At 27.6% G+C, this 21,682-nt stretch overlaps 2 protein-coding genes across 4 annotated transcripts; both read right to left on the minus strand.

Moving 5' to 3' along the window:
- Nucleotides 1-705: 705 nt before the first annotated feature.
- LOC105676228 (glutamyl aminopeptidase-like) lies at nucleotides 706-8,310 on the minus strand. 2 transcript variants are annotated; one of them, XM_012373962.2, is made up of 13 exons: nucleotides 8,216-8,310; nucleotides 6,860-7,365; nucleotides 5,788-6,237; nucleotides 5,472-5,655; nucleotides 4,904-5,060; nucleotides 4,169-4,259; nucleotides 3,594-3,985; nucleotides 2,771-3,045; nucleotides 2,220-2,452; nucleotides 1,775-2,074; nucleotides 1,621-1,690; nucleotides 1,244-1,408; nucleotides 706-1,149 (listed from the first exon to the last, which is right to left on the minus strand). In XM_012373962.2, the coding sequence occupies exons 1-12, from the start codon at nucleotides 8,216-8,218 to the stop codon at nucleotides 1,268-1,270; spliced, it is 2,802 nt and encodes a 933-aa protein (XP_012229385.2). In that variant the 5' UTR covers nucleotides 8,219-8,310; the 3' UTR covers nucleotides 706-1,149; nucleotides 1,244-1,267. The 2 variants fall into 2 exon arrangements, with proteins under 2 accessions (XP_012229385.2, XP_067208576.1); XM_067352475.1 differs by lacking the exon at nucleotides 8,216-8,310 and adding an exon at nucleotides 8,175-8,207.
- Nucleotides 8,311-8,424: 114 nt separating this feature from the next.
- Nucleotides 8,425-21,537, minus strand: LOC105676577 (glutamyl aminopeptidase-like). Of its 2 annotated transcripts, XM_067352474.1 has the most exons (14): nucleotides 21,456-21,537; nucleotides 20,511-21,025; nucleotides 19,516-19,986; nucleotides 19,132-19,315; nucleotides 18,621-18,774; nucleotides 18,207-18,288; nucleotides 17,595-17,992; nucleotides 16,708-17,018; nucleotides 16,260-16,495; nucleotides 15,825-16,121; nucleotides 15,671-15,740; nucleotides 14,776-15,423; nucleotides 13,838-14,343; nucleotides 13,179-13,308 (listed from the first exon to the last, which is right to left on the minus strand). In XM_067352474.1, the coding sequence occupies exons 1-12, from the start codon at nucleotides 21,456-21,458 to the stop codon at nucleotides 15,280-15,282; spliced, it is 2,865 nt and encodes a 954-aa protein (XP_067208575.1). In that variant the 5' UTR covers nucleotides 21,459-21,537; the 3' UTR covers nucleotides 13,179-13,308; nucleotides 13,838-14,343; nucleotides 14,776-15,279. The 2 variants fall into 2 exon arrangements, with proteins under 2 accessions (XP_012230018.2, XP_067208575.1); XM_012374595.2 differs by lacking the exons at nucleotides 15,671-15,740; nucleotides 15,825-16,121; nucleotides 16,260-16,495; ... (6 more) ...; nucleotides 20,511-21,025; nucleotides 21,456-21,537 and adding exons at nucleotides 8,425-8,859; nucleotides 9,064-9,133; nucleotides 9,218-9,514; ... (4 more) ...; nucleotides 11,952-12,105; nucleotides 12,460-12,643 and having other exon boundaries at nucleotides 12,844-13,308; nucleotides 14,776-14,891.
- Nucleotides 21,538-21,682: the final 145 nt, after the last annotated feature.

Below are 21,682 nucleotides of genomic sequence, written 5' to 3' on the forward strand. Positions count from 1 at the left end.
GCCGGACCTGTAAAACATGATTCTTACGTGTATCTGATAACCTTCGCGTATTGCCAAGATATCAATCGGTGTTCATCTCATTTGCTCTAAAAAAGAGTGCATGGCGGCACAAATGCTTTAATATGATGAAGTTGTATTAATTTGAGGTAACTCAAGGCAGCCAACGTAGTTGGAGATTTATATTGAGAATTATGTTTGACAGTTTAATACCCCTAAGTGTTTGATATACGTAAAAAGTAAATATGGTTAATAAAATAATTAATAATAGCTTATACAATTAGAAAATTGATCAATAAAAATATAGTATTTAATTTCTCATCAGTTGTCAAGATGCATGAATATGTAGATACCTATACAGCACATTGCAGCAAAATTGCAAAAACACTGCAATATGTAGAGGCACACGATTGTACCTGCTTTGCGTAATTCCAGATTAATACAACTTTATGCGTTAAAGTATTTACTGTCTTATATGCAGTATTTTCAGTTAATCTCCGAACATTTAAAGTGCTTAATAATTTGGCTAATTACATATGTAAATACGTTGTGATGTAGAGTGAATTTTTTGTAAGTGCATTGACATGGCGTGACAATTTTACGACGTAAATCCTTGAAAAGCGAAAGTGAAAAGTGAAGTGTGCACAGTTCAGTGTTCATTCAGTATAGTGTATTAACAATAAATATGAACAATAAATATTCTTCGATGGAGTTGGTGTGGAATAACTTGGAGGTGAAATCTGCAGCAATTAAAGCAAACTACAATATTCTAGCTGGTGAGTACAATTATTTGTTCATTATTTAAATATATACATATGTATGTATTTATAATCTGTATTTATTAAGCATGGTTTGGCTCGTATCAAGCTCTCTTTCTCTCTCTAGCCCCCCTCATAATGAAAAAATATATATATAGAATATTCGAATCGAAAAATCGAGTATACCATAATTTGTTGCTATTTTGTTATTTTAGATTAGCGTAAAAACATCGGAAATGTTATTTGAGAAATAGCCTTGTTCATTAAGTATTGCGGTATCAGTGTTTCATAAGAAACGTTTCCAAAATCTTTTCACGCTATCTTAGAACAACAATTTTTTTAAATTGCCAGTATAATTGTTATAGATCATATTTGATGTGTTAAAATTAAAAATCTGGAAATTTTAATTGCAAAAATATTAATATATAAATGATAATTTAAAGTAATGGTAGAATTTATTGTAAATACACGATTACATTTATCCTTACAATTATCATGTTTTTATCAATTGTTCAATCATCAATTTGATTAGATATAAGATCGATTTTTTCTATTTTAAATTCAAATTTAATCAGGCATGTTATGCGCTTCGTTATTTTGTCATAAATATTCTCAGACAGACGAGGGAAATTTCTTCTTACCATTCTGTTTACCTGAAACATATTATTTTAACATTTATTATGATAAAATATTTTCAAATAAATATTTGATTAGAATTTGTCACGACATAAAATTAATTATAAGAATAATGAGGTGCAGATATACTGTGTGACATGATACATATGCACTTAAATAAGCTTTTTTACTTTTGTTGGTACTGCAAAATTTAATAAATGAAAATAATTTTCGAATTTATGTAACTTACCATCCAAAGTTGTTTAATATTATATAAATGATTAATAATAATAATTAATGCTGCGGTTCTCTTGATTTCCCTACAAAAATAAAACAGTAGATTTATAATTAAGAAAAATTTATAATGATGAACGGTATATGTTTAAAAAGAAAATTAATATTACTTGGGTATTGTTGTCTTAAAATTCTTTAGTACAAACTGAAACACTTGTTTATTCGTTATATGCCTTGCAATAATAAAATAAAAAATATGAATACGGTCATTTGGTTCATCAAAATGCGTTTTTGACAATGCTATTATATGCAAATACGTCGTGATGATATGCATATTTTCAGAACAAGCCAAAAATTTGAATAATTTTTCAGGCAAGTGTTTCCATCTATCCAGTAATGTATACCAATCATTATCCTTTACTGTCATTACACCGTAACAGAATGTCCACTCCATTAATCCTGGCACAGGCCTATATTGTCGACAAAAGGTGAATTGCAGATTGCAAAGAATTAGCTTTGACAAATAAGAATTAATTTAACAAATAATTTGTCACATATTTTGTGAGAAAAATGTGACTTTAAAGAAGTCGCAATTTACAAAAAAAAGAAAATTACCAAATCATAGAATTATTTAAGCTTTCTCCTGCAGCCAAATATTGTTGCAATTTTTTGTGAGCCATTTTTTTACATTTGGCATCATTAAGAACACATATCCATCTCATAATTTCGTGTCTTAAAATTATTCTAGAATCGTAAAAAGGATTGTCAGAATTGTTAGAATGATTGTTAGTAGGATCATTATATCCTATCTTTTTAATAACACTATTTAATGTTTGTCTTATTTTTTTCTAAAAATAAAAAAATACTTTTATTAGCTTATTGTGCATGGGTTTTATAAAGTAAACTTTTCTAAAATGGATATTAGTGTATAGATGCGATTTTTATCTTGCAAAATATAAAACTAGAAATCTTCCGCTTTGAAAGTTTCTAACTCTAATATAAATAAGATTGGAAAAATACATGAGTGAATATTTTCACTTATATATAAATTTACATATTTTCTTAGAAATATGTTAAATTGATACTTGATAATCATTTATGTAATATTGATATTTGATTTATAGTGATCTAAAAACATTTTTGATCGAAAAAATCTAGCTATCTACCTTCATTTTTTTCGTTTGACTCAATGGAAAGGAATACGACAAATATTCAAAAGCTTTGAACATTGGGTACCATGCCACAAAATCTGTCTCTTGCGAAAGGTATTTCAAGACTTGTAAGAATATATTACCACGTACACGTTGATGTAACATAAGATTAAATACGTCATCGACAATTTGAGCACGATTAAGAACATGTATTTCCGTATATTTTTTCGTGTTCAAAAATTTTACAATTTTCTTCCAATTTGTTAAATCATAATTGACGCGATAATATCCTGTAAATTAATAAATTTGATACATTTTTTAGATGTTTTTGGATGGATTCCTTAAGAAATATTTCTTAAAGAATATTTCTATGTATAGAAGAAATATTTCTTCTATAAATCTTTAAGAAAAATTTTGTGTATTTAAAAAACAGAAATGGTTTATCGGAAATTATTATACGTATTATAGAAAGAAACGTAAATTGTAGACTATTTATCATGAAACTCTTTTACTTTTATAATAAAATGTTTAAATAATTGAAAGTTTAATTTTGAAGAATTAAGTTGCGTAAGAAATATCTTATATAAGCAAACTAATTTCGATAAAATAAAATGCAGTTTAAAGTTTAAACTTTTAGTCACAAGCGCGTACAGACATACACACACAAAATAGTTCAGAATAATTTATAAATATTTTTTTGGATACTACTGTTTATATAATGTGAGAAATAACATAGTTTTTTGTAAGTAAATTATAAAAATGTATAATGTTATATACACACACATTCCTAATAGAGCGTAAACACAAAAATATTATAAATTTATTAATCAATACTTACCGATTTGTTGTAAGTTGAGTATTAACCAACCATTTATATTATAGGAATTAAAGTTTAAAGACACACGTTTCTTATCGTACGTATATACATTTAGCCACATGATATTCGTCGAAGTTATGTTGAACTTGGCACTATTTTGAATTGTATAAGTCACAGGTATCATAAACTCTCGTTTGGTTAAAAGAGTTTGGTTATTTAGATTTTCAGGCATGAACGATACTTTCGTGTATCCAGTCTTATAATTTCGATTTACGTCTAGCACAATTGAAATGTGATACCACATATAATTTTGTAATCTTTTTTTTAAATCAAATTTGCGTACGTAATTTGTCTTATTTAGAGTAGTTTGCATAGCAGTCCAAAAGTCGTCCGAATTTGCTGAGCCAAATTTACTGTAAAAATTCATATTATTTACCTTAAACATTGTATAATAGATTGCATCAAAAAATATGAAACTACTATTTAATTTATGTATGTGTACTAATTTATATGGAACACAAGCACTTGTTATTGACCAATTATTTATTGCATTTGATTTTGAAATATTTAATAATGATATGATAATTACTACTTACTATGTGTTTAAATAAAGTTGAATACCTTGTAGAAAGACTTGTGCCTGTTTGGCAATTATTATATGTTTTAACATGCGAAAAAAAATCGATGCTGAAAACAGTGCATATTATATATTCATTAAATAAAGTGTTAAAAATATTGGCAGTTGGAAATTTAACGTTAGTAATATTGCTAACATTGCTTTGGCTGTCTGAGTCACATGAAGTATGATTAAAGATTGCTCAATATTATATATTTATTACAGCATCTATATAAATTTAACACCAAACTGGTTGTAGAGGAAAAGTGAACCAAGTCATTTTTTAAATCCATGTATAAATTAGAAAAAATTGAACAGCTTTTATTAATTTAAAAGAAAATTAAGAATTTTTTTTGTAATTACCTAAACAATTATATAATTTTTGTTGTGATGATTTAAAAGTGAGTGCAAATATTTAAGTTAAAATTAAAAAAAACTATAGCATCTATGAAAAACAGTGTACATGTTGCAAGCAATTAGAATAATTTTAATTTTAGAACTAATTTTTTAACAATTAACAAAAATGGACTCGATTTACTTTTCTCTCTTCTGAACCCCTCATATATTAAAATATTTATTATTAATTTAAATTATTTTGCTTCTTTGGTGTATAATTAATAAATAGATCAATTCTAGATAAATTTATTTATCGTTAACTTTTGATTACGTACTAGAATTTATAGAAAATCGTTTAATTATGTTTACTTGATTTTACCTTTGAGATAATAGGGAAAAAAAGAAAGCGAATTAATGTCGGAGGGGCTATTGATTTCTGATATAAAAGGTGGAAGCGTCATAATATATGGATCCAAATTAAGCAAGTCACGATTTTGAACTACGAATAAATCCATTATATGATAATGTGGAAAAAGCTAGAAAAGAAAATTTTTTTGTAATTATATAAACAATCATATAATTTTTGTTGTAATCATATATACGTTTAATAAACATTTGCATTAATCACATGCAATAGCGCTGTCACGAGAGAAGCTTTGCTCCATAAAAAAATACAATAAAATATCTCTTTTTTAATATAATGTATAATATAATTATTCAAAGTTTGACATTCTTAAAACCATTTTAACGAAATTCTTACAAGATTCTTTTGCATTTTTTAAATTAAAACTTATTTTGTGACTGTTTATCTTTATACCTAAAAATTTATAAAAATTGTAAAAAGTCCATAATCATTATTTTAGTTCTGACAAAAAAATTTATTAAAATAATATCAATGTTTTTATTTTTCAATTGCATATATTAATTAATGCTAAAAATGAACCAACCTCATTGATAGCATCTATGCCATAGAACATTTCTAAACCTTTATTCACCCATTCGTCGGACCACCAAGATGGGCTGACCAGATTACTAAACCATTGACTTGCTACTTGTCGTGCCACTAAGTATGCCACCTCTCTGTCGCGACCAGGGGAGTCTAATGTATTATTATAGATAACATCTGCTTCACTAAAATTATTTTATAAATAATGCGGTTATATACTTTGTTTATATAAAAATATTAAATATTACATTATTTATTATGGAAGTTTAGTATACTGTATTTTTGCATTGTATATAAACAAAATTATTATATATTACTTGTAACAAATGAGACCCGAATTCTGTATGTTATCTAGGATGCCCGGGATTACAATATGACTTATATTTTGTAATACTTCTTTGATCTTCAATCTGTGTTGCATGTATTGTTTGACTTTTTCAATAATCATTATTGTAAAAGTTAGATCTTTTGTTTTTGTTTGTCTATACTGCACTACAGATTTATTAGAACGTTCAGCAAAGTTGGTAAAACTTTCTGCGGTCAGTATAAGTCCAATGCGATGAGGAGATGTTGGTGGAGTAACGTGGAAAATTGTCCATTTCCAGTTAACAATGACCTGAGTTCTTTTTTTCAACATATTTGACCAAACTGTATACTCAGAAAAGTGAGTTACAATTAATGTAAACGTTGCCTTCATCGCAGGTTCATCCCAGCATGGGAACACTTGTCGCGCCCCGATCCTTTGGAAATTTGTTACAGTCGCTATCCTATCATGTTTTAATGCAATTAAAATAACAATAAATATATCAATCGTTATTAAGTATGAAAGCCGTCATAGATATATTTTTTAGACTGGGGGAATATATTAATCTTATAATGTATTGATTTTATGTTAAATTTGAGAATAGGCAGATGAATATTTTTACATTACTATAGTATTACTATATTTCTACTATGATTTTTTGTTATAGCATTATATTTTTTATCAAAAGACATTTGTAATATGTAATATGTACATAATTCAATAAGATTTTTGGCTTCAAAAAATTTAAATTCAAGTATAATAAAACAATGTTTTTTTTAGTTCTAAAATTTGCAATTAAATTTTTCATATCTTTACTTTTTAATTTTAAAGTTTATTTGTTTCTAAAACAGAATCCGTTTTTCTTGATTAATATGGTAATATCTTTAATTATTATAAATATATATATATATTTTGATAAACAATGACATATTGAACTATTTTTTTCATATTTGGTATAATTAAATACAAATGATGTAAGTTTTATATGTGATTTTAAGCCTTTTTATGATAATAGTGGCAGTAGAAATGATTTCTAAGAAATAATAATGAAAAGTGTTTATAGATACGTTTCAATATTTACTCACTCTGTTTTGTTTTCCGTATTTTCAAAAAAAGTTCTATAGAAGACACGTTTGTTGTGAATTGTAAAACCGTCGAATATTATCTTTACAGTGTAAATCCCAGGTCCTAGCTGATCGAGAAAATGAAAAACGATTGTGTCTTCTGTAATGTTCTGCGTAGCACTTGGGAGATGAGTCGCTACGAAGTAATTATCAAACTCCGCCGTAAATATGGACACTGTAGTTTGTAGGTGAATAGTTATATTCCATGTTGAATAAAGAATAAAAATTGTGATATAGCAGGTACCGGTGTAATGAAAATTATTTTTTACATCTTCGAAATATGGATATGGTATTAAGTGGACATTATAGTGCAATGGTACTACGCTGTTCGGCAAACGGTAATTAATTTCGTCGCCGCTATTATTCCCCGAAATTTCACTGGTGAAAAAAAGTGTTGCGATGATAAACATTACACCACCGTATAGTAACATTTTTAAGCATGCTGATCCAATTTTCGTTTTTAGTATCTGTAAGAATGTTTTTTTGCTGAAGAATACAAATAAAATGGAGTAAAATATAATATAAAAATTATAATCTAGAATATAAAGATTCCAGTAAGTTATAATGAGCAAGCAGAAAATTTTTTGTTACGATATGTAAAATAATAACGAATAAACTGTTTTGATAGATTTCGAAAAAAACAGTTTGGATGAAAAATAACGTGCGTTTATTTCACCGAATAAGCTTTGAAGTGTGATATTAAAAACATAACACTTGAATGTCTTCTTTTTGACAATAGAAAAAGTAATGTATTATTATTATTTAAATTTTAACCGATCCTGAGGGACGAACGTTCATGATGTATATAATTTTTATTTAGCACAAGCTTTTTTTTTTTAAATTTTCAAAGTCATTAATAATTTTTTGAACAGACTACATATTTTAACAGTTTAAAATATTGTAATAGGCAGTACAAATCTCTACTATCTTTTTGTTTCACTTTATATTTCTAAATTTGAAAACATTTTAACACGATATATTAGTTTAACACACACTTGAAATAGTTTTCATATTAAATAAGTAAAGAAATCCGTAATTTTATTGAAAAGAACAATAGTATGATAACCCGATAATTTTGAAGATAATGAACTTTGAGAAATATTTAGCAGTCCGTTATTTTGATATTTTGAATCGATTAAATATTAATTTTACAAATTTTTTTGTATTTTTAAAGAAAAATATACAAATATTCTGTAATTTTACATTGAAATTATGTGCTTCTTGGAATTGAAATTATTTATAATAATTAATTGTAATTAATGGAATGTTGTCTCACCAATTGTCAGTGTAAGAAATATTATGTATCTATGATCTTACCATTTCGAAGTATCACTACAGACTAACGATAACGTTTCAGATCGACACCGTTATAAACACGTATCAAATAAATAATTTTTAAAATCGTATGTAACAGATATTCAGTTAGTCAAGAAAGATAATCAAATAGGAATATATGGTTAAATAGGCTTGTGGTATTTTTACATTTAAAGCAATTGTTTTTATCAAGAATACAAACTGCCAAACAATTGTGTTTTTTATATTTTATTCATTTTCGGCGTCACATTTTTTTTCTAATTATCATGATTTACAGAACACTGTATAAAATCTTTTTATTTATCAATACAATTGCTATGTATCCTATTTTGACAATCATTTCGACGGATCATATTTCCGACTATATTACTAATTTCATATCAGATTTAATGTGTTAACGTAATAAGCTGGAAATTTTAATTACAAAAAATATTTTTATAAGAGTAATAATATAAAGCAATGCAATTGAACTTATGGCACATTTATGCGTTACAATTATTTTATTAATTGTTCGACCATTTGATAAGATTGGCTTCCACCAATTTGCGTTTCAATTGATATATACGTATGATGCGCTTAAATACCTTATCAAGAACAACTGAAGGAGAAAATAAATTATGTAAATCGTTTTTTACGAAGACGTTTAGCTAAAACATATTAATTTTACATTTATCATTATTTAGCTTTTTTGCAAATATTAGATAAGAATTTGTTGAAAATAATTTGTAATTACAAGCTTAATAAAGTGAAGATATACTGTGCGACATAATACATATATAAATAAATAAATAAGATTACTACTGCGAGATTAATTAGTGAATATTAGTGATTTTTAAATTCATTAAACTTACCTGCATAAGTTGACTCACGTTATATAGATGGTTAATAACAAAAATTAATGCTGCAGTAGTACCGACTTCTCTACAATAACAAAATAGCAAATTTATAATTAACGAAAATTTATACCGTAGAATGGTACTTTTTTGAAAAGAAAAATATCATTACTTGGGTATTATTTTTTCAAAATTCTTTTCTATATAGTCCAATACTGCATTATCATTTACACGTTTGGCAACAATAAAGTAAAAACTATGAATGCGGTCCTTGGCTGTAAAATATGTTTCTGACATTAGCATATCCAAATATTGCTTGGTGATAGTAGAATTTTCGGTGCAAGCCAAAAATTCTAACAGTTTAGTGTTAGATGTGTATTGCCATATATTCAGTATCTCATGCCACATATCATTTCCTGCTATCATTATGCCATTACAAATTGTCCATCTTTTTAATCTTGGCACAGACCTATTTTATGGAGTAAATGTGAAATATATGTTAGAAAGATTTAGCTTATATTAGCGTGCATCTTAAATAATTTATCATATTTTGCACGAGATAAAAGAAAAATATTGTTTTAAAAATATCTTGATACATTACCTAGATACATTAGACCAAGACTGCTTTGAAAGATTTATTTTAATAATGTGATTCAGCAATATTTTGTAGACCTTTTCTTTACATTTGGTGACATTGAGAACACATGCCCATCTTCGAATTTCGTGTCTTAAAATTATATTAGAATTATAAAAAGAATTGTTAGAAAGATCTTTCTGGAGAGGATCATCGTATCCTATCATTTCAATAACACTATTCAACGTTTTTCTCATGTCTTCCTAAAAATAATATAAAAATATTACATATTAGTTAATGCATATAGTTTATTTAGGTTTTATAAAGTGAGCTTTTTTTATATAAAATTGATAATGCATCTCTAATATAAATGAAATGTGTATCATATGCATGTCATCTGATAATTATATATAAAATATCAAAGTTTTATAGGAATAATTTAATAAAAATGTTGATGGAAAGAGTCTAAAACCATCTACCTTAATATTTTCCATTTCTGGAAATGGAAAAGCATACGACAAGTATTCAAAAGCTTTGAACATAGGATACCATGCCACAAAATTTGTTTCTTGCGAGAGGTAGTTCAAGAGTTTCGAAAACAAAGTAGCAGCATAATCATGTATTTCAGCGCACGTCAAAAAGAGGCATAATTTTGAGGTTTGCACAAAATGAAACATGTCATCGATGAGTTGAGCGCGATTGAGAACATGAATTTTCGTATAATCCTTTGTGTTCAAGTATTCTACAATTCTCTGCCAATTTGTTACATCATAATTGACGCGGTAATATCCTGTAGAATAATAAATTTTATACATTTTTGGATGTTTTTGAATGGATTCACCAAGAAATATTTTTTAATTTTTGCATTTTTTAAACTCTGCACAATCAAAAAACAAAAATGATTTATCGGAAATTGTGCGTATTATAGAGGAGAATGCGATTTGTAGATAATTTATTAGAATTATTTTACATTTGTAATAAAATTTTTAATTAATTGAGAGCTTAATGCATAACTGTATAAGAAATTTGATATATACGTAAATTATTTTACATAAATGATGATCAAATTATGTGAAGAATAAAATATAGTTTGCATTTTTAGCTACAAATGGAATACGCACATACACACAAGTATAGAATACTTCATATAACATTTTATTGCATACTATTGTTTGTATAATGTATGAAATGTCTTTGTTTTTTAGAAATAAATTGTAGAAATATAACATAATGTTGTATACAAGTTTTAATTCAGAGTAAAGACAAAAATATTATAAATTTATTAATAACATACCGATTTGTTGTAAATTGAGTATTAACCAACCATCTGTATCATTCGAATGAAAGGTTAAAGGCAAAGATGATTGGTACTCGTTTTCGTACATGTTCACCCACATGATGTTCGTGGGCGAAGTTATGTCAAAGTTGATATTATTTTGAGTTGTGTAAGTCACAGGTATCCTAATGTTTTCTATATCGATGTGAAAATCGCAGTTTAATATGTCATATTTGATTGATACGGTTGTATTTCCAGTATCATAATCTCGGTTCACCTCCACCGTAATACAAGTGTAGTGCCACATACATTTAAGTAAGTTTTCTCTAAAATTGAATTTGTGTGCATGATGTGTTTTTTTCAGGGCAGTTTGCATAGCATTCCAGAAATCGTCAGAAGTTGCCGAGCTAAATTTACTAAATTTGTAAAATTCAATATTATTCATAATAAATACGGTATAATGGATTGCATCGAAAAATATATAAAACACTATTATTTAATTTATATAATATATATAGTATACAATATTATATTTTCTACGGATAAAGTTATTAGTAATTAATTAACCCCTATATTTACCACATTTAATTCTGCAGCATTTAATAATGATACAACAGTTACTACTTACTGCGTGTTGAAATAGATGTGAACACCGTCTTCAAATACCTGCTCGGTAATCACAAGTTGCAACGTGCGTAAAAAAGCAGATGCTGAAAACAGTATGCATCAGCTAATAAGCAAAATGTTAGCAATGTTAACAAATGTTAGTAGTTTGTTCGACTACTGATATTATTAATTTTTGTTATTTTGTTTTGTTATTTATTTTTGTTTATATAAAGTATGATTAAACATATACTTATTACATTGTTTATATAAATACTTAAACACAATATATAAATACTTACACACAAAACTGGTCACGTACTATTATTAATTTTTTACTTCAATTATTTTCTTTTAATGCAAAATTAATAAATAGAGTTTTAAATAAATTTATTTATCGTTAACGTTTGATTATGTTATGAAATTTATGGAAAATCGTTTTGTTATATTTACCTTTGAGATAATAGGGAAAAAGCGAAAGCGAATTAATATCAGTGGGACTATTGATTTTTGACATAAAAGGTTTTTTCCTCATATGTAAGTCCAAATTGAGCAAGTCACGATTTTGGACTATAAATAAATCCATTATTTGATGATCCGGAAAAAGCTAGAAAAGAAAATTTTTGTGTAAATATATAAGTATTTAAGAAACATTTGCATTTGTCACATGAAATGGCGCTATCACTTGCGAGAGAAGCGTTTCTTCGATCATTTATAATAAAATTATAATAAAAACTTTTTTTTAAGGTAATGTGCACTTGTTTAAAGTTAAACATTAACTATTGTCGAATTTTTCCAAAATTTTTTCGCAATTTTTAAATTTAAACGTTTTATGATTTTTTATCTTTATTCTTGAAATTTTATGAAAATTGTAAAAAGTCCATGTTTATTTCGGTTCTAAGAAAAATGTTTATAAAAATGATACCAATGCTTTCATTTCTTAATTACGTATGAAAACAACCTTATCGATAGCATCCATGCCAAGGAACATAGTTAAACCTTCATTTAACCACTCGTCGGACCACCAAGATGGGCTGACCAGATTACTAAACCACTGACTTGCTACTTGTCGTGCCACTAAGTATGCCACCTCTCTGTCGAGACCAGCGGTTTCTAATGTATTACTGTAGATAACATCTGCTTCACTAAAATTATTATGTAAATATAGCGGTTATATGCTTTTGTTTTCAAAAATCTTAAATGTTATCTCATTTATTTCACGAAAGATCACGACTTTCAAAATATCAACTATCTCTAGTAGTCGCTTAGCGAACGGAATGAACAAAATTCCGTGTACTATAATTTTTATATAATGATTTCTATAATGAAAATTATTATATATTACTTGTAACAAACGAGTCCCCAATTCTGAATGCTATTGTCTATGAGACCCGGAATTATTGCATAATCCATCTTTGGAATCATTTCTATGATCTTCCATTTCGATTTTAAGTATGTTGTGACATTTTTGATAATCATTTTTGCAAATGTTAGATCTTTTTCTATTGTTTTTTTATTACGTCTATAATGTACTGTAACATTGTTGATGATATTGTCCCTGAAACTATTTTCGGTGAATAAAATTCCAATGCGATACGGGGATATTGGTAAAGTAGTGTGGAAGTGGTCTATCGTCCATTCAAAATCTTCTTCTTCTTCTTCTGTCAATTCTATCGGCATATTTGAACAACTCATATACCCAGGATAATAAGTTACAGAAATCATAAATGTTGCTTTCATTGCTGGTTCATCCCAGCACGGGAACACTTGTCGCGCCCCAATCCTTTGGAAATTTGTCAGAGTCATCAACCTGTCATATTTTGAAACATTTAAAGTGACGAATATATGAACTATTTTTGTATGAAAGAAGCCAGTTTTTTGTGCGCTGGAAAATATACTAATCTTGTGGTTTATTAATCTTATGTGACAAATTAAAAAAAAAGAAAAAGTAATAATTTACAACCTACATTACAATATTATTCCTAGTTTTTACTATAAAACATTTATCATTTTTTGCATCAAAAATTCTTAATCTTACTTATGATATGCTTAAGTTTTCTAGATTTAAAGTTAACTTTTTTAATGAGAAAAGCAGGTATCTTTAAATTGCTATATCAGTATATTTAATTATAATAAAGGAACGTGTAATTATTCGTGTATATTTAGATATAAAATAAATTTTTGCATGCTGTTGGTAAACTATAAATAAGTTAAGTCTGTGTAAGTTTTATGTTTTATAAAGCTTTCTTGTGATCATGATGATAATAGTGGAAATAATTTTTAAGAAATAATGAAAAGTTATTTATATAATAATTATGTGCGTTTTAACGTTTACTCACTCTGTAAAATTTTTTCTGTTTTTGTAACGAGTTCTAAAGAAGACCTGGTTGTTATCATTTGCAATTCCAGAAAAGTTTATTGTCAGAATATAAATCCCAGGTGACATCTCATGGAAGAAATAAAGAACCATTGTGCTTTTTGCAGCGTCGTACGAAAAAACCGCATGCAAATAAGTTGCAATGAAGTAATCATCTATTACTGCTGTCTGTAGTTCTATTATATTATCGAGATGAAAGGTTGCGTTCCATGTTGAATAAAGAATGAAGAGAGTGATGCTGCAGGAACCATTGTATGAAAAAGTTTTCTCCGTATATTCGATAATTGGCATCAATTTGATTGTATAGTGCAATGGTATTATGTGATTTGGTAAACGGTAATCAATTTCATCATCCTTGGTCTCCCATCCCGGAATTTCACCGGGAAAAAAAAGTGTTGCAACGATAAACATTAGACCACCATTTATTAACATTTTGGCGAATGCCGATCCAATTTTCGTTTCTGATATCTGTAAAAATGTTTCTTTGCTGAAGGATACAAGCAAAATACAACGAAATAAAAATTATAACGTGAAATAGAAAGATTTCAGAAAATTATAATAGAATGGATAAGCAGAGAATTTGTTACGAAATGTAAAAGAGAAAGAATAAACCGTTTCGATAGTTTTAAGAAAATAAATTTACATAAAAAGTAACATACGTCTATTGCGTTATACACGGAGAAAATTTTGTATCAAAAATTACTATGTACGGCAGTAACCGCGGACCATGAAGTCGCAGACCCAAAATTTTTACTATGTTTTACATGTGAAAAACTTTTTATAATTTCTTCATGGTCCGCAGCTACTACCGTACATAGTAATTATTGATATAAAATTTTCTCCGTGTAGATTTACGTATTCATGAACTGCTCGATTTAGAAATATATCTTATGATCTTACCATTTTGAAGTATCACTACAGACTAACGACAACGATTCAGATCGACACCGTCATAAACACGTATCAAATAAACAATTTCTAAAGTCATATGTAACAGATATTCAGTTACTCAAGAAAGATAATCAAGTAGGAATAGATGGTTAAATAAGCTCGTAGTATTTTTCCATTTAAAGCGATTTTTCTGATCAAAAATACAAACTGCCAAACAATTATGTTTTATATATTTTATTCATTTTTGGCGTGTCATTTTTTTTTTAATTGTCATGATTTACAGAACACTGTATAAAATCTTTTTATTTGTCAATACAATTGCTATGTATCCTATTTTGACAATCATTTCGACGGATCATATTTCCGACTATATTACAAATTTCATATCAGATTTAATGTGTTAACCTAATAAACTGGAAATTTTAATTACAAAAATATTTATATAAGAGTAATAATATAAAGCAATGCAATAGAACTTGTGGCAAATTTATGCGTTACAATTATCTTATTTTATTAATTGTTCGACCATTTGATAAGATTGGCTTCTACCAATTTGCGTTTCAATTGATATATACATATGATGCGCTTAAATATCTTATCATAAACAACTGAAGAGGAAATTAGATGACGTAAATTGTTTTGTACAAAGACGTTTAGCTAAAACATATTAATTTTACATTTATCATTATTTAGCTTTTTTGCAAAAATTAGATAAGAATTTGTTGAAAATAATTTGTAATTATTGTGTATAATATGTAATTATTTGTAATTATGTAAAATAATTTGTAATAAGCTTATTAAAGTGAAGATACACTGTGCGACATAATACATATATAAATAATTAAGTAAGGTTATTACTGCGATATTAATTAGTGAATATGGTTTTTAAATTCAATTAACTTACCATGAAAAGTTGATCCAAGTTATATAGATGGTTAATAATAAAAATTAATGCTGCAATAGTACCGACTTCTCTACAATAACAAAATAGCAAATTTATAATTAACGAAAATTTATACCGTAGAATGGTACTTTTTTGAAAAGAAAAATATCATTACTTGGGTATTATTTTTTCAAAATTCTTTTCTATATAGTCCAATACTGCATTATCATTTACACGTTTGGCAACAATAAAGTAAAAACTATGAATGCGGTCCTTGGCTGTAAAATATGTTTCTGACGTTAGCATATCCAAATATTGCTTGGTGATAGTAGAATTTTTTGTGCAAGCCAAAAATTCTAACAGTTTATTGTCAGATATGTGTTGCCACGTATTCAGTATCAGGGACCACGTATTATTTTCTGCTATCGTTATGGCATTACAAATTGTCCATTCTTTTAATCCTGGTACAGACCTATTTTATGAAGCAAATGTGATATATATGTTAGAAAGATTTAGTTTGTATTAGCGTGCCTGTTAAATAATTTATCATATTTTGCACGGGATAAAAGAAAAATATTATTTTGAAAACATTTTGATTTAAAAAATTTACCAAGACAAATCAGACCAAGACTGATTTGCAAACTTCATATTAAGAACTTGTAATAGCAATTTTTTGATGGCTTCTGCTTGACATGTGGTGACATTGAGAACACATGCCCATCTTAGAATTTCGTGTCTTAAAATTATATTAGAATTATAAAAAGAATTGTTAGAAAGATCTTCCTGGATAGGATCATCGTATCCTATCATTTCAATAACACTATTCAACGTTTTCCTCATTTCTTCCTAAAAAAAATATAAAAATATTACATATCAGTTTATGCACATAGTTTATTTAGGTTTTATAAAATAAGCTTTTTTTAAAATTGATAATGTATCTCTAATGTAAGTGATATGTGTATCATATACATGTCATCTGATAATTATATATAAAATATCAAAGTTTTATAGGAATAATCTAATCAAAATGTTGATGGAAAGAGTCTAAAACCATCTACCTTAACATTTGCCATTTCTGGAAATGGAAAAGCACACGACAAGTATTCAAAAGCTTTGAACATAGGATACCATGCCACAAAATTTGTTTCTTGCGAGAGGTAGTTCAAGAGTTTCAAAAACAAAGTAGCAGCATAATCATGTGTTTCAGCGCACGTCAAAAAGAGGCATAATTTTGAGGTTTGCACAAGATGAAACATGTCATCGATGAGTTGAGCGCGATTGAGAACATGTATTTTCGTATAATCCTTTGTGTTCAAGTATTCTACAATTCTCTGCCAATTTGTTACATCATAATTGACGCGGTAATATCCTGTAGAATAATAAATTTCATACATTTTTGGATGTTTTTGAATGAATTCACCAAGAAATATTTTTTAATTTTTGCACTTTTTAAACTCTGCACAATCAAAAAACAAAAATGATTTATCGGATATTGTGCGTATTATAGAGGAGAATGCGATTTGTAGGTAATTTATTAGAATTATTTTACTATTATAATAAAATTTTTAATTAATTGAGAGCTTAATGCATAACTGTATAAGTAATTTGATATATACGTAAATTATTTTACATAAATGATGATCAAATTATGTGAAGAATAAAATATAGTTTGCATTTTTAGCTATAAATGGAATACGCGCGCACGCACGCACACACACACACACGCGCGCGCACGCACGCACGCACGCACGCACGCACGCACGCACGCACGCACGCACACAAGTATAGAATACTTCATATAATATTTTATTGCATACTATTGTTTGTATAATGTATGAAATATCTTTGTTTTTTAGAAATAAATTGTAGAAATATAGCATAATGTTATATACAAGTTTTAATTCAGAGTAAAGACAAAAATATTATAAATTTATTAATAACATACCGATTTGTTGCAAATTGAGTATTAACCAACCATCCGTATCATTCGAATGAAAGGTTAAAGGCAAAGATGATTGGTACTCTTTTTCGTACTTGTTCACCCACATGATGTTCGTGGACGAAGTTATGTTAAAATTGATATTATTTTGAGTCGTGTAAGTCACAGGTATCCTAATGTTTTCTATATCGATGTGAAAATCGCAGTTTAATATGTCATATTTAATTGATACGGCTGTACTTCCAGTATCATAATCCCGGTTCACCTCCACCGTAATACAAGTGTAGTGCCACATACATTTAAGTAAGTTTTCTCTAAAATTGAATTTGTGTGCATGATGTGTTTTCTTCAAGGCGGTTTGCATAGCATTCCAGAAATCGTCAGAAGTCGCCGAGCTAAATTTACTAAGTTTGTAAAATTCAATATTATTGATAGTAAATACGGTAGAATGAATTGCATCGAGAAATACATAAAGCACTATTACTTAATTTATATAACATATATAACATATATTATATTACATCTTCTACGGAGAAAGTTATTGGTAATTAATTAACTTTTATATTTACCACATTTAATTCTGAAGCTTTTAATAATGATACAACAGTAACTACTTACTGCGTGTTGAAATAGATGTGAACACCGTCTTCAAATATCTGCTTGGTAACCACATGTTGCAACGTGCGTAAAAAAGCAGATGCTGAAAACAATAGGTATCAACTAATAAGCAAAATGTTAGCAATGTTAACAAATGCTAGTAGTTTGTTCAACTACTAATATTATTAATTTTTGTTATTTTGTTATTTTGTTTTGTTATTTATTTTTGTTTATATAAATTATGGTTAAAGATATACTTATTACACTGTTTATATAAATACTTAAGCACAAAACTGGTCACGTAATATTATTAATTTTTTACTTCAATTATTTTTTTTAATGAAAAATTAATAAATAAAATTTTAAATAAATTTATTTATTGTCAACGTTTGATTATGTTATGAAATTTATGGAAAATCGTTTTGTTATATTTACCTTTGAGATAATAGGGAAAAAGGGAAAGCGAATTAATATCGGTGGGACTATTGATTTTTGCCATAAAGGGCTTATTCTTCATATGTAAGTCCAAATTGAGCAAGTCACGATTCTGGACTATGAATAAATCCATTATTTGATGATCCGGAAAAAGCTAGAAAAGAAAAGTTTTGTGTAAATATATAACTATTTAAGAAACATTTGCATTTGTCACATGAAATGGTGCTATCACTTGCGAGAGAAGCGTTTCTTCGATCATTTCTAATAAAATTATAATAAAATTTTTTTTTAATGTAATGTGCACTTGTTTAAAGTTAAACATTAACTATTGTCGAGTTTTTGCAAAATTTTTTCGCATTTTTTAAATTTCAATTTCCGTTTTATGATTTTTTATCTTTATTCTTGAAATTTTATGAAAATTGTAAAAAGTTCATGTTTATCCTGGTTCTAAGAAAAATGTTTATAAAAATGATACCAATGCTTTCATTTCTTAATTGCGTATGAAAACAACCTTATCGATAGCATCCATGCCAAGCAACATAGTTAAACCTTCATTTAACCACTCGTCGGACCACCAAGATGGGCTGACTAGATTACTAAACCACTGACTTGCTACTTGTCGTGCCACTAAGTATGCCACCTCTCTGTCGCGACCAGCGGAGTCTAATGTATGATTGTAGATAACATCTGCTTCACTAAAATTATTATATAAATAATGCGGTTATATGCTTTTGTTTTCAAAAATCTTAAATGTTATCTCATTTATTTCACGAAAGATCACGACTTTCAAAATATCAACTATCTCTAGTAGTCGCTTAGCGAACGGAATGAACAAAATTCCGTGTACTATAATTTTTATATAATGATTTCTATAATGAAAATTATTATATATTACTTGTAACAAACGAGGCCCCAATTCTGTATGCTATTGTCTATGAGACCTGGAATTATTGCATGATCCATTTTTGGAATCATTTCTATGATCTTCCATTTCGATTTTAAGTATGTTGTGACATTTTTGATAATCATTTTTGCAAATGTTAGATCTTTCATTATTGTTTTTCTATTACGTCTATAATGTACTGTAACATTGTTGATGATATTGTCCCTGAAACCATTTTCGGTATATAATAAAATTCCAATGCGATACGGGGATATTGGTAAAGTAGTGTAGAAGTTGTCTATCGTCCATTCATTATCTTCTTTTTCTACTTTCTCTGTCCATTCTATCGGCATATTTGAACAACTCGCATACTCAGGATAATAAGTTACAGAAATCATAAATGTTGCTTTCATTGCTGGTTCATCCCAGCACGGGAACACTTGTCGCGCCCCGATCCTTTGGAAATTTGTCAGAGTCATCAACCTGCCATATTTTGAAACATTTATAGTGACGAATATATGAACTATTTTTGTATGAAAGCAGCCAGTGTTTTGTGCGCTGTAGAATATACTAATTTTGTGGTTTATTAATCTAATGTGACAAATTTGAAAAAAAAGAAAGAGAAATAATTTACATCTTACATTACAATATTATTTCTAGTTTTTACTATAAAACATATATCATTTTTTAAATCGAAAATTTTTAATCTTACTTATGATATGCTTAAGTTTTTTAGATCTAAAGTTAACATTTTTAGTAAGAAAAGCAGGTATTTTTTAATTGTTATATCAGTATATTTTATTATAATAAAGAGACGTGTAATTATATTTAGATATAATATAAATTTTTGCATGCTGTTGGTAAACTATAAATAAGTTAAGTTTCTGTAAGTTTTATATGTTTTATAAAGCTTTCTTGTGATGATGATGATAATAGTGGAAATAATTTTTAAGAAATAATGAAAAGTTATTTATATAATAATTATGTGTGTTTTAACGTTTACTCACTCTGTAAAATTTTCTTTGTTTTTGTAAGGAGTTCTAAAGAAGACATGATTGTTATCATTCCCAACTCCAGTATATTTTATCCTCAGATTATAAATCCCAGGTGACATTTCATGAACGAAATAAAAAATTATTGTGTTTTTTGCAACATCGTACGAAAAAAGTGGCAAATGAGATTCATTAAATGATCCAGTGAAGTAATCATGTATCTCTGCATCCTGTATTTGTATTATATAATCGAGATGAAAGGTTATGTTCCACGTTGAATAAAGAATGAATAGAGTGATCCTGCAGGAACCGATGTATGAAAAAGATTGCTCCGTATATTCGATAATTGGCATCAAATGGATAAAATAGTGCAATGGTATTATGTGATTTGGTAAACGGTAATCAATTTCATCATCCTTGGTCTTCCTTCCCGGAATTTCACTGGGAAAAAGAAGTGTTGCAACGATAAACATTAGACCACCATTTATTAACATTTTGGCGAATGCCGATCCAATTTTCGTTTCTGGTATCTGTAAAAACGTTTCTTTGCTGAAGGATACAAGCAAAATACAGCGTAATAAAAATTATAACGTGAAATAGAAAGATTTCAGAAAATTATAATAGAATGGATAAGCAGAGAATTTGTTACAAAATGTAAAAGAGAAAGAATAAACCGTTTCAATAGTTTTAAGAAAATAAATCTACATAAAAAGTAACATACGTCTATTGCGTTATACACGGAAAAAATTTTATATCAAAAATTACTATGTACGGCAGTAACCGCGGACCATGAAGTCGCGGACCCAAAATTTTTACTGTTTCACATGTGAAAAACTTTTTATAATTCCTTCATGGTCCGCAGCTATTACCGTACATAGTAATTTTTGATATAAAATTTTCTCCGTGTAGATTTACGTATTCATGAACTGCACGATTTAAAAATATATCTTATGATCTTACCATTTTGAAGTATCACTACAGACTAACGATAACGTTTCAGATCGATCGTCAGCAACATGTATCAAATAAACAACTTCTAAAATCGTACATAACAAATATTCAGTTAGTCAATAAATACAATCATATAGGAATATAATGATAGGAGTTAATTAAGCTTGTAGTATTTTTCCATTTAAAACGATTTTTCTGATCAAGAATACAAACTACCAAACAATTGTGTTTTATAT

The sequence above is a fragment of the Linepithema humile genome, chromosome 3 (genome assembly GCF_040581485.1).
Source record: "Linepithema humile isolate Giens D197 chromosome 3, Lhum_UNIL_v1.0, whole genome shotgun sequence".
In the NCBI taxonomy this organism is placed as follows: Eukaryota; Metazoa; Arthropoda; class Insecta; order Hymenoptera; family Formicidae; genus Linepithema; species Linepithema humile.

Coding starts and splice junctions, on each gene's coding strand:
- LOC105676228 (XM_012373962.2), bottom strand. Junction 6,238..6,859: donor AATACGGAAAACAAAACAGA/GTGAGTAAATAT, acceptor AAAACATGATAG/GATAGCGACTGTAACAAATT. Junction 5,656..5,787: donor TCGGGTCTCATTTGTTACAA/GTAATATATAAT, acceptor AAATAATTTTAG/TGAAGCAGATGTTATCTATA.
- LOC105676577 (XM_067352474.1), bottom strand. Junction 16,122..16,259: donor TCTTGGTCTGATTTGTCTTG/GTAAATTTTTTA, acceptor TTCATAAAATAG/GTCTGTACCAGGATTAAAAG. Junction 15,741..15,824: donor TTTGAAAAAATAATACCCAA/GTAATGATATTT, acceptor TTGTTATTGTAG/AGAAGTCGGTACTATTGCAG.